The 16,420-nt window shown below is 54.7% G+C and overlaps 1 protein-coding gene across 6 annotated transcripts in view; it reads right to left on the bottom strand.

Annotated features, from left to right (window-relative positions):
- The window catches only part of Snap47 (synaptosome associated protein 47), a 66,333-nt gene that overhangs the window by 19,556 nt on the left and 30,357 nt on the right, over window positions 1-16,420 (bottom strand). For 4 of the 6 annotated variants that reach the window (XM_010612036.1, XM_019205719.1, XM_010612038.1 and 1 more), the window contains exon 5: window positions 346-2,455. In XM_010612036.1, the coding sequence (XP_010610338.1) occupies window positions 2,309-2,455 (147 nt within the window). In that variant the 3' untranslated portion in view covers window positions 346-2,308. Of the gene's footprint in view, window positions 1-345; window positions 2,456-16,420 lie in introns of those variants that run through there. The other 2 variants (XR_004518773.1, XM_010612041.3) reach the window with 1 other exon arrangement.

Below are 16,420 nucleotides of genomic sequence, written 5' to 3'. Positions count from 1 at the left end.
CCGTGGCCCCAAGGCAGGCATCTCTGAGGTCTGCATCTGCCTGTCCTATAACCCTGTGCACGAGAGGGTACTGGAGGTAGAAGGTCTAATGCCATGCCAGGCTGGGAGAGTTGTAGGAAAAGGGGTTCACAGTGCCCCACTCTCTGGGGCAAGGCAGAAGGGCTGGGTGTGGTGAGTCCACCAGCAGCGAAGGGCATCACCTGGTGAGAGAGCCAACCAGACCCACTGGTGATCCCATTAGTCCACCCTTCATGAGTGTAGAGACCTTGTCACCTCCTAATATTGTGCAGTGGGGTTAAATTCAGTGTGAATCTCAGAAGGGCCAGATGATTCAGACCAGAGTGCTGGGGCATTTCTAAGTTTTACTGGGCTTGCAGTTCTGGAGGCCGGCAGTCCAAGAACACAGCATCTCACTGGGTGAGGGCCTGTTGGTTACACTGCTACATGGTGCAGGCCCTGCAGGCCATATCGCAGGCTGCCAGCCCCAGCTTTTCTCTCATGGTACAGCCACTGATGCTGCCCGCAGTGAACTCACACCACCAACATATGACTCCGGTGCTGAGGTTCACAACCTATACCTTCAGCAAACACGGTGTGACCTCAGTGGTGAGGTAGGGGCTCCAAGAGACAGGCGTCCCTGATGGCAGGAGAACGGTGGTGCCCCCAGCCCCAGCTCAACTTGCCTGCCCACATCTGCAGGGTTCTGTGGCCTCACATTGTCCTCCCTGCCAGAAAGGTCCGCTAGGGCCTCCTTCGTTCCCATGGCTGCACACGAAGACACTACAAGAGCACAGTCTGTCCCGATCAGCACAGCTCTCCCTAAAGCTCCTGCCTCACTCATCCTGCAATGAGAAGGCCAGGGCTCCTTGTGGGTGGCGCAGTGGCTCCATACCTGTGGGGAGTCTGGGCACACAGCAAGTTCCTGGGTGCTCATGGCACTCCCAGAGGTGACAGAGGGCTCCTGCCCACTGGTGTGGGGTCCAAAGGATATTGCTGCGGAGGCCATGGCTCCCCACTCCCTGCCCTTCTCGCGAGAACAGGGGACTGTGTGGTACGGAGCGCGGGGCGAGCTTTCAGCATGTCTACTGTGCACGACGACCCGCCAGGGAGCCAGCACTGCCCTTCCTTTTGTGATCATTTTTCATGGGGAAACCGTCTGAATCCCCTCTTGGTTAATCCAAAGAAATGCACTGCGTGACTTGCTGCAGTCACCCTGGAACCCATTCCCTCCAACTCTAGCTTCTGTCCCGTTTCCTGCCCTGCTCCTCCCGCCTGCCCCAGCCTCTGGGGACCCCAGCCCCACAATGTTTCTTCGAGGGCAGCTTCCACTGGGAGTGAAGCCAGTCAGTACGGGGTGAAGACGGCACGGCACGTGTGCTCCATGGACTGTCACTCAGCCCCAACAACTACACAGATATGCCTGCAGCACTTCCGCTAAGGGGCACGTGCCAGCCACAGGAAGACCAGTTCGTTCTGCTCTGGGTCAGGCAGAGCGGACAGGGAGGAGGCAGCGATCCATCAGGTACCATGATGCTGCTGTGGAGGAGGAGGAAGGCCTACTGTCCCACAGCACAGCGGGTGGCAGTGTTCAGAGACATTTACTGGGGCTCTAGGAAGAATTGGGAGAGAAGCACCAAGGGCCCCAACACCATGGCGTGCTCAGATGTGGGGGGAGTAATGCAGCTCAGCTGGCTTGGGTCAGCACATGCACACCGGTGTGGGCTGCCACACGCGGGCCACACACACGCCCGTCACTGTCCACTGAATCCATGAGTGGTCACAGGCCTTTGGAATGTGCTGGAGGAAGGCCTGCCCCTACCTCAAGGACCCTGGAGTGCCTCCCAAAGAACACGGAGCAAGGACAGCAGGGGTGGCTTCACAGCCTGCACTGTGCTTGCCTTTGCTCCTGTGGACTGGGGCCGCAGACAGAAGTAGTGCTTCTGGGAAAGGTACTGCACACAGGTACTCCTGGGTAAAGCTGGGTGGGGCTGTGGGCTGCCCTGGTCATGGGCTGGACACAGTGACACCCAGAAGGTGAGAACTGCTAGAGGAAGAGGCACAGGACTCAGGCAGGGGCTGTGCTGCTAAAGGGCTTCCCAAAGACTTCCGTCTTCCTCCAGTGTCTGGGGAACAGGGCAAACGCAGACTGACAGGGGAGAGTGGGGCCACGGCCACACGAGAGCAGCACCACGAAGGGGCCGCAGGGCTGCACTCCGGCTGGGGGTGCAGGGTCCCTGGGGCATGCGGGGGCCCTGGGCAGCCACAGAACAGCTCAGGCCTCATCAAGAGCTACATCACCAGTGCCAACCTAGGTCAGCCGCTTCATGCGCCGGTTGTGCTTGTCCACGGTAAGGGTGGCATGGTCCACGGCAGTGGTGATGCCATCCAAGGCCGCATCCTGCCGCTCCAGCTCTGCCTCGGTGTCCAGCGCCAGCCCTTTCAGCTTGCTTAGGATCTGGGGAGAAGCAAAAGGACACCCAGCGTTGACAATACACCGCCTCCTACCAGGAGCCCACAGAGTGGTGCTGGGCAAGGTCTCAGCACCCAGAGCTCTGGCCCAACAGCCGCTAGCCCAAGGTGGCCTCCACCTGGGGGCCACTACTTCACTGGGATGTTCCTGGCATGGCGGGCATTCCCACTCCTGCCCTGGGAGCCAACAAAAACTTGACTGAATAGGAAGAACAGGGTCCTTTCTCCTCCGGTGCACGGTGCCACCCATAGGCACAAGCGACAGAACAAAACTTACCACGCACCACACAGCAATGTCCTGACCAGCGAGAGACCTCACACGTGACTATGCCCTGTAACTAGTGACATCAGTGTCAAATATCACAACACAGCACGGCCTCGTGTCTGCGGTGACACTAGTGTGAAGAAGTCCCTCACCACCAGCTCTAGGAAGCAAGCACAGACACTGAACAGCAGGCGGCCCAAGAGACGGTGCTGTGCTCCTGCCCTACATGGTCCACTCCATGTCAGAGCCGCCCCTCTGCTGTACAGACGCACGGCAAGCAGCACAGTGTGGCTCTGCGCCTGTCACTGGTTGCTGTGCTGCGGTCCAGTGGGTCTCCACGGCTGAGGAGGCCCTGCGAGGTGGGGTGTGACCGTGCATGGGAGGCCGTGGGCTCAGGTCACACTCTGTGGAGTCTCCTGCAGCTCTTGGGAGGCATTCTACAACACTGCTTCACAGGAGGCCTGGGTTTAACAACTTCATGCACTCACTGACAACAAAAGAGAAATCTCTGTGGAAGAAACAGTAACGACAACCACTGTGACGGCATGAGCACCCTCCAGGGCAGTGCTGGTGAACCCTTCAGAGCTTCAGTGGCACAGGTGCCCTTGGCGGCATGTGCCCCGCGGTTGCCCCCCTGCTCTAGGGACACCCCCAGTTCCAGCTGAGGACGGGGAAGACTCTGACCCTGACTCATCCGAGCAGTCCTGGCCATGCCCTGCTCAGCCTGCAGGGCCACCCCCTGCATGGCTGGGCCTCCAGGCTCCACCACAGGGGCTCCAAGCCAACTTGCCTAGGCAGGCGAGTGGCGCTGCTGCCCCATCGTGGCAGGTGAACCTCGATCGCAGGAGCACCTCAATCCCAGGCCAGCCTCAACCTGATGGGGAGACCTTGGCCCCGGTCTACATCTGACCAACAAGCAACAAAACAGGCAGGGAGCCCAGCCACAGGCCCGACTTCCTTCCTAATGGCAGGCAGAACAGCCCCTGTCAACGTAGTCCCCAGACCCCACGGCCGTCCCAGACCACTGCCCCGTGCAAACTCCTGCATTGAGTCATCCCTGAGAACCTGGCCGTGGCTCTGGAAAGTATACAGCAGGGTCAGTGGCCCCGGAGTGGTGGTGACCTCATACAGTAGGTCTTTTCCATCTCCTGTGTCGATGACCTCACATGGCAGCTGCCCAGACAGCATCATCAAAAAGAAAAACAAAGCCCAGCCCACGGCCACGGGAGACCAGGCCCTCCCTGCCGCTTTCTCTGGATAGAGACTGTTTTTTCACTCACCTCCATTCGTGGTCAGGTGGGAAGGTCGTCTTGCCAGGAACTGGTGGGAAGGCATGGCCTCTGCCACCCAGCAGTGCTGCTTGACGTCTCCTGACAAGGCCCCTGGCCACACAGCCCCGGTGGTGCTCCTCACTGCTCTAGGTCCCGTCCATCACTCTGAAACGCGGCTGAGTTTACAGCCACACTCCACAATGTCTTGGCCAGCAAAGGGCCCATGTGTACAGTCACAGTGCCCAGAAGAGTCACAGCCAGCTCAGTCTGTGTGCACTCTGAGATGCTCCCACAATGACACATTTCTCCCGCCATGCCCCGTTCCTTTCTTTTGAAACAGGGTTTTGCTTGGTACTCCAGGCTGGCCTTGAACTCTCAGTGATCCTCCTGTCTCAGTCTCCCAAGTGCTGGGATCACAGTTGTGCACCTCCATGGCTGGCTCATGCCCAGTTCTTAAGCAACATGCGACTGAAGCTGAGATTCCTTCTGAGCCATGGACCACAGCCTGCATGATTTGGTCTCTGCACATACGTGAAAACTGGGCTTCAGCCATGTAGACTGTGGAAGGTCTGGGCCCTGCCAGGACTCGGCACCATCTGCCTTGCTTCTCTTCTAACAAGGTGGCAGGTGGGAAGCAGTACATGTCATATGAGCTAAGAATCCTGCTCTGAAAATCCAAAATCTGAAGCTTTCTGAGTGATACCTGGTCCTGAGCATTCCAGAGATGGGCGCTCAGCCTCCATCAGTCCCATTTTTCCTATGACTAAACCCACAGCTCTCAGAGAAAATGGAAATGTGAGATTAAAGTTCAGTTTGTTTGGGGTTTTCACTCTCTAGGTTCCTAAACAAAAGCTAAGAGTTGTGGGAGCTGTTCAGTAAACCCAAAACTGTTTAAAAAACTTTAAACATTTTATCTCAGACCATCCTCAACCAAACTTTCACAAGTGAGAGTAGTGGAGCTGGACACTGGCCCTACACTCTGGGTCTAAGGGGCTCAGAAGAGACAGAGCTACCTCCTAACGTCAGGCACCAAGGCCCAATAACACTGCAAGGAGGACCCTGTGAGAAACTGCACACCCTAGAAACAGAGCAAGGCCCACCCAGGTCTGGAGGAGTCCCTGACACAGCCCAGGACACTAGGCTCTCTCAGAGCGTCTACAAAGCTGTGTGCTGAAAGGCCAGCACCATTGGTACCACATGCCAGGACTAGAAGGGAAGACATCCAAGACACAAGATTCAAAGGGGAGTCAACAAAAACAAATACAAGGTCTCGTATTGCTGCCATTTTGCTTGTCTACTGCACTGGAGATCAGTATGGCACACTTCATGGGTGTGTGACCTTGGGAATCACCCTGGTCCCTGGCCCCATCCTCTTAGGCTACTTTGCTATTCTGCTTCCCGGCTGCCATGCCCCCCAGCAATGATGCTTCTGCCATGGAGCCGGCTGGTCATGCCCAGGACCGCTTCCTCCTGTGAGTTGTGGGTATTCTGTCCTAGTGATGGACAGCTGGCCAATACAGTTATGTATGTACAGAGGCCTGGTCGGCCAGAATGGCTGGCTCTATTTAACTCACATTTTAATGAGGACAAATTACATGTGAAACTGGACCACAAGACCACAGGGCCACCAATCCACAAGGGGTCATCTCCTTGACAGAGACGTCCTGGTGTGAGTCCTACACTTCCATCTCTGCCCTCCTAAAATGCCAAATGAGCTGCCTTTTCCCTGTTTACAGTGGAACTAGAGCAAAGGTAAGACTCTGTATATTCCTTGTTCTTCGCCTAATAAGCAGAGTAATAACATGCACATTAATTAATTTGTGGCCCAAACCAAATGACTGTTTAAGAATGTTTGGATATTTTATTGTATAAATACTAGAAGTACAGGCTGGCTGCTACTCACCTTTTGATTTGGAAAAAGTCCATCCATTTTTAAGCCTTAAAAATAGAACTCATTTCAAATAGCCTGTTAAGAACCTTGGCCTGCCTGCCAAAATGTACTTGAAGTTAATTAATACCGAGAAAATTGAAAAGAGATCTTTACATCTATTAGGTCAGCAGACAAAGAAAACGACTGAGTTAACCTTCAAAGCACTAGTACCTCTGGAATACTGGTAGCCTTTTTCCTTTAAGAGAGGCTTGAAGTAATTAAATAGCATCGTGCACATTCCGTGTAGCAGGGGATGGAAAGAATGGAGCTCATGAAGTCTGGCCAAACCCTGGAAACAGTTGTTGCTCTGTGGCCCAGGATGACAAGCTGTCTAGTCATCAGTGCCAATGCTGCCAGCCTCTGCGATACCCAGGGGCCTCTCCAGGAGCCCTCGCTGGCAGTGAGTCAAAGACCAGCTTCAAAACGGACACTGCCCAAGTCCCCAGCACACTGATAAACAAACACAGTAACCAGGAAGCTGCACCTATGTAGAAACTACCTGGCTACACGTGCTTTGGGCTACAGGAGAAAGGACCTGACTGCACACAGCAGAGGCAGGACAGAGAGAAACATGGCTGGGAGTGTTGGGGAAGCTTGGAAGAAACTGCAGGGGTGCGGAGGGCACTTCCGCTTATGGCAGTCGGGGTGCGCATGCATGGTAGGTGGCAAGCTCTGCTATCCATGAACAACAGGAGCTGGGTTCCCTCAGCATCTGTGGCAGGGAATAAGGGATGGCCTGGGTGACTCAGGCAGAAGTGGAGACGCAAGTTGAGCAAACAGACTCTGTGAAGGACGCCCACAGAGGGCATGAGCTGCCCTGATCCTCAGGGTGGCTCAAGGACCACGTTCTTCCTTTGTAGCTCTGGGCTCTCCAGCCCTCCCAGCTCCTTGGGTCCCTCAGGATGTGTGGAACAAGAGCCCAGCCCTCCGTGGAACAAGCAACATCCTTGTGCCAGGTGCACCAAGAGCAGAGAAGGTAAGCTCAGCCTCTGTGCCACTTCCACGTTTGTGAGGTGGGAAGTAATCACGGAGACAGAGTGCACCGAGGCGTGTGGTGTCCTCATCAGACAGCCAGCTACACACACACACACCATTAGGCCAGGCTGTGTGCCAGCAGCCTGTCACGTGCCGGATTCAGGGGAGGGTACACCCCATGCTCCCAGACACACAGATCTGCACAAGGACATGCTCTTGCCCTGCCACACTGCCCAGGACCCCCGGCACGGCCATGTGACACTCGTGCTGCAGGGAGGCAGCATCAGCAGGCTGTCTGCCCTATGCAGGGTTATGCTGACTCACCCAGAACAGAGCTCTCCTGCAGTGAAAAATGAGCAACCAGTTAGGCAGAGCTGGGATAAATCAAGCTGTCTGCAGCTCTGAATGGCTCTACCGGGAGGGCTGTCCTTCACTATAGGAAGGTGAGGAGGGAAAGTCCCTCTCCCGCAGCACAGCAGGAGGTGGCAGGGACATTCTGCTGTGACACTCAATGTGGTACTCCTGGACCACCCCTTCCTGGTCCAGGGCTACATTCCTGGGGGGCCCAGGCAGGGCAGACCTATGCTGCAGTGCCACTGTGGAGGGAACTCAGACATAACAGGTGGCCAACCTGGATCAGCAGGGGGCTCTGGGCTCCACCTCCATGTGGTGCTGGGCCCCACTGAGTCACAGTCTCTCCGAGAGCAGAAAGAGGCAGCACTGGACAAGCAAGGCCCGGGCTGGCCTGGTGCCTCCAGCAGTCCCTAGCACTCCCAACTTCCAGACCACCATGAGAGGCACCTGGGAAGACAGCCAAGGTGTCAGAGCATCACAGTAGAAGTGTGGTCCTTTTCATGGAGCATCACGAAAGGCTCCTTGTCTCTCAGGAGATGTGCAGGCCAGTGGTATACTAGGACAGGAAACTTGGGACATGACTGACCAACACCTTCGCAGACGGGTGTGGGTGCTCTTCCTGTCTCTTCTCACTCAAACCTTTCCCTAAAGGACCCGGGTATAATGGAGTCAGCCCCGAGCCTGGCGCCAAGGGCCAAGTCCTGTAGTTGAGAAGCAGCTGGGCCCCCCAACCACCCACCTCAGCTGGCTCCGTGCTGGGGTACAGCAGGAAAAGCACTCATACTCAGTTTCCCCCATTACACCCTCACTACGCAGATCACCCTGGGACACACGTGCAGGTCTGTCCCCCACACCCAGCAGTCACTGCTGCAGCAGTCACCAGCCGGGTCCTCTAATCCCACCCAGCCCGATACCAGCGCAGATCACCCTGGGACACACGTGCAGGTCTGTCCCCCACACGCAGCAGTCACTGCTGCAACAGTCACCAGCCAGGGTCCTCTAATCCCACCCAGCCCGATACCGCCTGCCTATAGACAGCACCACCCAAAGCCGGGGGCTCCTTCCCAGTGCGGCCCCCACTTCAGAGGCCACCGCAAGCCCAGGCTGTCTTCCCTGGGATTCTGACTCCCACCCTGGCTGACTACAAAGCAGAGTCCCTATGAGCCCTCTTTGGGTGGATGGACCTGCTCCTGTCACTCCTGGGGCCCGGGGAGACAATCTGGCTGGCTACAAAGCAGGGTCCCCACGACCCTTCTTTGGGTGGATGGACCTGCTCCTGTCACTCCTGGGGCCCGGGGAGACGCTAGCTCGGTGCCTGGTTTATCATCAGGACCTTACCAAGGTGCAGAGGAGGAGACCCACAGGGCAGGTGTGGGGAGCCTGGGCTCCCTGTCCTCCCTGGGCCCTGCCCTCCCCAAGCCCTCTGAGCCCTGGCCTTGGGGTTCACAGAGGCTTTGTGACATGGGTGGGGCTGACTGCCTCACTGGGCGCTAGAGATCAGCTGGACCCTCAGCCCCTCTGCCCTCGGGGAGGCTGGGCAGGGCTGGGAGTCCCAACCCTGGGATCCTGCCTTGTTCTTTCAGTGTCAGCCCCACACTGAAGCTGCCCAGGGCTGCTGGCCAGTGGCCGGCTCATCAGCATGCAAAGACCTGTGAACCCCAGAGAGCCCAGGGTTTGGGGAGCTGTGTGCTGGGAAAGGAGAAACCAAACCCACGTTTCATGACATACAGGTAGGGTGCCAGGGCCCAGGTACACACGAGCATTTCTAAGAATTAGAAAAGCTGATACTCAAATTTCTATGAAACTGTAAGGGACCCAGGGCCTCCAAAATAATTGGAGTCAGAAGAAATGGGAAGATTTACACTTCCCAGTTTCAAAGCTCACTACAGATCTACAGTAATCAATGTACCAACACTAGACCAAGAGAATGGGAGGAGGAGAAAGACCGGACAGTCTGCAACCAGCAAGGGCATGGAGACTACTCCACAGGGAAGGAAGCTGGTGCACCAGATGGCTGGAACAAGTGGATGCCCACATGCAGAAAGTTAAGCTGATTCCCACCTCGTGCCTTGGGAAATAGTAAGTTCTGTCTTTTCTATCAAATGGGAATGACTCCCTCTTGGACTGCAGAGCCTCTGGCTCCTGAGGTCCAGGACCACTTTGAGCTTAGCCAACACAGTGAATGTGGGTCCCAGCCATGCCACACAACCCCAGCCTGACCTCCCACAGTGAAGACTCTGGAGCTGAGGCTGGTGGACTCCCTGGATGGTGACACTGAAGTGACTGGGTCGGGGGCCCTCTCGTTCTTGCTCCATACGCCTCTTCATTTGGCTATGCCTGGTGGCTCTCTTTACCCTAGAACTTTATCTACAGGGCACTCTCTTAGGGTCTGTGAGCTGTTCTTATGAGTCATCCCTGGGGTGTTGTGGAAACTCCCAGTGCTACAGCCAGATGATCAGAAGAACAAGGGGCTCTTGGTAGCTGTGCCTCAGGTTGGGGCTGGCTCCCTGTGGTCTGTGCCAACCCTGGGACTTGGTGCCAGGGCTGAATGACAGTAAACTAGCTGGAGCTGATGTCAGGATGCACTGCAGGACAACACCAAGAAAGTGTAGGTCAGTTTAATGAAAGAAGAAGGCACCTGCACATCACACGTCAAATAGTTTCACATCCAGAAAAAAGAGAAACTCCTCCATTTAACAAAAAGACAAGCCTACTTGTCTACTCTAACACGTGGGAAAGACTCCTCTGAATCTCCAGGAAGACACCAGGCTGAGATGGACTTGGAGGCAGAGTGCCTGGTTTTGTGAAAGGCTCTGGGTTCCATGCCAAGCACTGCAACACAAACAGGCCACAAGCTGGGCACAGCAGCACACACTAGAGTCCCAGCTACTCAGGAGGCTGAGGTGGCAGGATCACTTGAGTATAGAAGTTGGAGACTAGCCTGGGAACCACAGCAAGATCACATCTCATATGAAACAAAATCAAACAAAACAACAAACGAATAAATGCATCTGAGTTTGTTTAAAAGAAAAAGACACATAATGGCCAATAAGTACATTGAGACGCTCAAAATCTTAATCATCAGGGAAGAGCGTCAAAACTGTAAGAAGCGCCACTTCCCCTGCCAGGATGGATACCACGTTAACAGGAAGCAGGTGCTGGTGAGGATGCATGGGAAGGGGGTGTCATGGGCTGCTGGTGGGGTACAAGACAGTGACTCTGTGAAGAGACTGGTGGCTTATCCAGAGCTGAGCCTGGAGTTAGCATGCGGGGCAATTCCACCACAGACTTGCACTCTAGAGCAACAGAGCAAGGACTCGAGGACACTCGTGCCAACCGTCAGCAGCACCACTCCTGGCAGCCAAAGGTGGAACAGCCCCAGTGCCACCAGCAGATGAACGGGTCACCAACATGGAGCCCACCCAAGGGTATCTGAGAAACCTCCAGACACAGAAGGACAGACCCTGCCTGGCCATCTTCTGCATAGCGCTGAGAGGCCAGGGCCCTGGGCATCCTGGGGACAGCAACTCTAGCCCTACTCCCTGGAGAGACCTCCTGCTGGGGAGGAAGATGCATGGAAGAGGTGGTAGTGACTCACAGCAGTGTGAACACAGTGAGTGCCACACTCAGATAGCTCCAATGGCAAGACTGTGTTTTATATAAATTCCATTTTTGGCTATTGATTACAAATGTGTTTTGCTGACATGAAAGTTTAAAGAGAAATTTCTTACACTAGCAAGTACTGCTATGTCCCCTCACCACAAGGACATGTCCCAGTGGTGCCATGGGACAGGGGCGTGTTAACAGCGAAGTGGCCATCATCTCAGGCACCACAGCTGCGATCCGAGCTTTGCCGACTGGAGGATCCTTAGGGCACAGGACTCCAGGACTCCTAGATTGGCTGTCAGAAACCAGTCACACATTTGACGCCTCTGCCCGCTTCACAACTGACAGAGCAACTGTCCCTCTCTAAGCAGGGCCTTGTGACAGTTCAGTCCCTGACGCTCAGGACACTGGGCTGACTGTCACCCACACTCATCCCTCTTGGTGGGAACCTCAGAGCTCTCTCTCTTGGCTCTGCAGAGTGACTGGGTCCCTCTGTGTGCAGCAGAGCAGAGGCCATACACCTGTCACTCCCTCCAGCCTCTGTGCCCACCCTGCTCTCCACTGTGCGGCTCAGCTCTGAGTCAGCCAATCCGTCAGGGTGTGCTGGTCTGGTGCATGATATGGTCTCAGCTCTGCACTCAGGAGTGGCTGGAGGACCATGTGCCCCAGGTGTCAGCGTGGGACCTCAGCAGCTCGGGCCTCACAGAGAAGCCACAGCCTCCTCTCAAGGCGAGCAGGAGCACCCACCCTCTGTGCCAGCTTGGTTCACTTAACATGCTGATCTCTGCTTCCCTCAAGGACCTATCAAATGGCAGGATTTCTTTTACTGGGAGGAGGGGGTCGAAACAGGGTCTGCCCATGCAGTGATCATGGAGATCCAGCTCATGGTGATCTTCCTGCCTCAGCCTCCTGCACCTATAATGACACCCTGTTGTTTGCAGTCACCACACTGTCTTTATCTACTTGTCCACTGAAGACTCCCAGGTTGGGTTGATTCCTCTCTTGGCTGCTGAGGGTGTTGCTGTGGGAGACACGAGAGTGCAGGTGTCCCTTCCGCACTCCCGACTTCCTCTCCTGTGGGTAACGCTGGGAGTGGGCTTCTGGACACAGGTGGCTCTGTGTTGCTGGCGAGGATGTGGGGCAGGAGACCCGCATATGCTATTGCTGGGCAGGAAAATGAGCCAGACATCAGGGCAGCAGAACTATCCCATGTCTGCTCCTGAGACATGATGCTCTCAGGTGATGGCTACCTCTCCACGTCAGAGCGGAGATGCAGTCCAGGCCTGAAGCCTCACAGCAGTGCCATCTCCATGCTGGTGTGGGCCCTTGGTCCAGCGAGAGAAATGATAGACCAGGGGCGGCATCCTCACGGGCGCAGGTGTGACTGAGTCGGCAGGGCAGGGCGGGGTGTGGGGCACAGACTGAGAGCACAAGTGGCTCCTCCGAAGAGGTGGCCCCTGCACGGCAGGGGTGTACATGGGCGGAGATGGGTGTGGGGTGTGTCGCCAGACCCCAGGGGCACTTCTAGGGTAACCACTGAGACGTCACAGGCCAAGCACTGTCAAGCAAATCACAGTGAAAGCATATGCTGAGCCTCCATCCAAAGTGCACAGGACGGTAGGGCTTACGATTCTGGAGAGGTGACAACAGGGAAGTGGTCTGGGGGCACCTGGGTGTATGCAGGATATTCACCTCTGTTCCTGCACCCTGCACACACAGCTGAAGAGGCTGGATACAGTGTCTTTCCTGCCTGCATTTTCACGGCAATCATCCCACATGGCCAGGTGCTGGACATTCTTTGGTGGAGTCACATGGTGCTCAGAAAGAGGAGGGTTTTTGGATTGTAATGCTCAACATATAACTGTGATATGTGGCTTGGCTTCTTAGCACTGATTTCTGGACTGGAATCAATGCTGATGTAAGAAGAGCATTGTGAACCTTCTACCCTCCGAGAGCCACTGTCCCATGGGCCCTGAATGAGGGTAGGTGTGGGTGGCAAGAAGCACACAGAAGGTTCTGGGCAGGGTGAGGAAGCTGAGGATAGAAGCAAAGTTTGAAGTTCTCCCCAACCAGCTTGGGGGCTGAGAGTTCCTTCCATGGCACCTCGCCACATGACACATACTGACAGGTACACAGGAAGCCACCTGCGCCCATACCAGCGAGCACGCAGAAGCCAGGGTCTGTCTCAGGAACACATGCTGATCACAATGATCTCACATGCACGAGAGGGCAAGGAGCAGCTAAGTAATGCTTTTCAGGAAGAGATGGGACACAGGCAGAGGTAGGAAGCTTTGACTCAGGTACCAGAGAGAACAGGCCAGGGAGGTGGGCAAGGAAGATGACTTCCACAATCCCCTAAGTCTCCTGTGTTCTGTGCTCACATCTAAGACTAACCCACTGAGAAGTTCCTGGCTGAGTATGCTTCTAGGAAGCAGGGCAGGAGGAGATGGATCATGAGGCCTTTGAGGGCAAACCTGGCTTTCTTTCTCCCCGCTTGGCTGCTACGAAGTGAGTGCTGTCCTTTGACACATCCTTCGACCATGATGCTCCTCCCTTGGAGCCAGCCAACCATGGACTGAACCCTTCAAAACCATGAGCCAGATTATATCCCCACTCCCCACACATTGTGAGCATTAGGAGTTTTGTCCTAGTGACACAAAGCTGACAGTACAATGATTAAATGTGTTCTATTTCTCAAGTCAAGAAAATGCAGACAGAGAAGGATATCACCTTCTTAGACAGTTCCGTAGCAAGCACAGAACCCAGAAGTACTTCCAGAGCACCTTGTTAGCTGTCAGGGCAGGCACGTGGGAGGCCGGTGTGGCTGAGCACACAGCATTTTCCCCGGCAGGCCTTGGCCTTGCTCTCCCACTGTGACACCTGCCATGTATAATCGGTGCTGCCCCCTGAAGTGACTGACTCTGTCTACACCCAGTATATGGACTTGGCTTTTGTGTTTTGTGTCTCTTACTTACTGCTTGTGACACTGTTGTGGTCGATTAATTATTGGTCAACTTAAGTGGGAACACCCAGCTGAACTGAGTCAGCACAGTTCTGGGTGTGGAAGATCCACCTAAGGGTTGTTGCTGGAATGACATAAAACGGTAGGGGAAGAGGGCATGCTGCTGATTTTCCTGAAGAAGCTGCTTTTCGGCAGTTTTTCTTCAAAGGAGAGTTGGCTGCTGTCTTCCTTCAGGAGCGCTCCAATCCTCATCTGTATCTTGAGCATCATCTCCTGGCTTCCAGGGAACATCTCTCAGCCTTCTCGTGCAGATCCTTCACCCCGCCGGCATAGACTTTCTAGATTCCACCACTGGTCGTTGGGCCTTTCTGATGCAGATCCTTGAGACCTGCACAGGACATTGCTGTGGGCTCCAAGCCCTTGGCTGGATGCTTCGGGTCTCCCATGTGCAAACAAATGTTTGCCCTCTTCTTCCTCTGACTCTAGTAAGCACTGACCCATACAAGTGCTGTACATGGCAGGGTGGAGGGCAACGCAAAGTTCAGACAGGAGAACAGCTTCCTGTGAACATAGCCCCTCTCCTAACTGCAGCCTGTGGCAGGGCCACCACCCTCCAGCCCTGACCCTCACCAGGCTGGGACTGGAGAAATGGAGAAGAGGGAGCCTCCCGCTGACAGAAGCGCCTGCTCTGGGAACAGCTGGCTGCCCCCTCTGAGACTTGTCTCCAGACCTGCAGCGATGATGTGGCATCTACACCGCCTCTGAGCCGAATGCAGTCGTGTGCTGAGGAGGTAGACACTGTGGCAAGCCAGGGCTCCGCCCGACCACAAGGTGCTTCCCTGCACCTCCCCAACTCTTCTCAGGCCAGCCACAGTGACATGGCAGACAGTAGCCACAGTGACATGGCAGACAGTAGCCACAGCCCACAGGGAGTCACAGGCACCCAAACAGCCCCTCCTGTCCCCACACAGTCCCTGCCACCTCCCATGTGCCCCAACTGCAAGTGAAGTCACCAGGATACATCTCAAGGACTGGCGTTAAAAGCATTTGCAAATAAAACCACAGCTGGATGGAGGAGGATTTCTTGCATTTTTGTTTCCCCACAAATTTAACTCTTTCTTTCTTTGGCCTAAGCTTCGGCTATACAGCTACAAATTCTCCTCCAAATATGAAACATGTGTCTCCCCGTGTGAAATTAGGCTGGTCCTCCTGACCAGCGCAGCCCTCTCCTGGGCCCCGGCCCAGCCTGTGGGACCACCGCCCTCTCCTGCCAGGGAAGGCCTGACAGCCTGAGGACCCATCCCGACACACAGAAACAACTTAGGCCTGGGATACCGCACAGTCACCATGGCACCCCACACCACCTCAGCTTTCTATGCTCCTCCTGACATCTCTCCACCCCTCCCTAGCTTTTTCTTTTTTTTATAATACTAGGGTTGAACGAAGGCCTCTGCACACCCCCAAGCCCTTTCTTTGTTATTTTGGGACAGGGTCTTGCTAAGTCACTAAATTGCCCAGGCTGAGCTCAAATTTGTAATCCTCCTGCCTCAGCCTCCTAGAGTGTTGGGATTACAGGTATGTATCATAACACTGGTCCCATGCTGTGGGGGAAAGGGAAGTATAGGTTTAAGCTGGTAGAGACTGGAATTTCGGATTAGAAAGGCCCCGTCCAACCACTTAACCAGCATTCGAATGAGCAGGTAAGGTACCCGCCTTTTCATCAAAAAGCATAGCTCCTTCTTCAGCTTAAGCCAAACGGCACCAGCAGAGGACCCTGCCCACGACCCCTCATCCCCATGTGAGTGCTGGCAAGTGTGACAGGGACCTACAGAATGTGCAGCTTAAGCTACAAGCACGTGTCATGCCTGAAAACGACCAACTCAGATCAGGAGGAAAAAGTGACAAATGGTGCATGTTGAAAACATCTCATAACAAAGATGAATGCTTTTCCTCAGAGAGAGAAGAGTTGAGCTCAAAGAATTTGGTGTTTGTGTGGACACATAACAAGAGCACCACTATCGGTTTCTACACACAGGATGTGTGGGCCAACTTCTGTCCCTGTCCCTGTCAGATTGGGCAGGGCCTCCTGGCATGTTCTGAGGGACAACTGGACACAGAGGCCACATGCAGTGTTGGGACTGAGCTGGGCAACGCCAGCCACTCTGAGCTGAGCACAGGTGGGCATATATCATCAGGGATGGGCTACTCGCCAGACACAGGGATCACTCTCCTTTTTAAGGTGGAATAGCATTGTGCTTCTTCTACAGCATTATGTTTTAAAGATACATATGGAAATATTTGCAAATGAAATGATACAATGACCAAGGACTGCTTCAAAACTGAGGAGAAAAAGCCCTTACATTGTCAGCAAGACTACAGGAAGATAGGCCAGGGATTTAGCACCTGTCTCACAAACACAAAGTCCTGAGTTCAATCGCTGGTACCCACGCCCACAGAAGAAAAGACAAGTTAAAAACAACCATGCTGAGGGCTAGGGATTTAGCTCAGTGGTTCTGCTGCCTGCCTTGCAAGCTCAAGGTCCTGAGTTTGATCCCTGGTACAAAAAAAAAAAAAAAAAAAAAAAAAAA

The sequence above is a fragment of the Fukomys damarensis genome, unplaced genomic scaffold (genome assembly GCF_012274545.1).
Source record: "Fukomys damarensis isolate Sample0158 unplaced genomic scaffold, DMR_v1.0_HiC HiC_scaffold_3, whole genome shotgun sequence".
NCBI lineage: Eukaryota > Metazoa > Chordata > Mammalia > Rodentia > Bathyergidae > Fukomys > Fukomys damarensis.
Note: the sequence above shows the minus strand (reverse complement) of the source record. Positions and strands in the feature narration are given on the sequence as shown.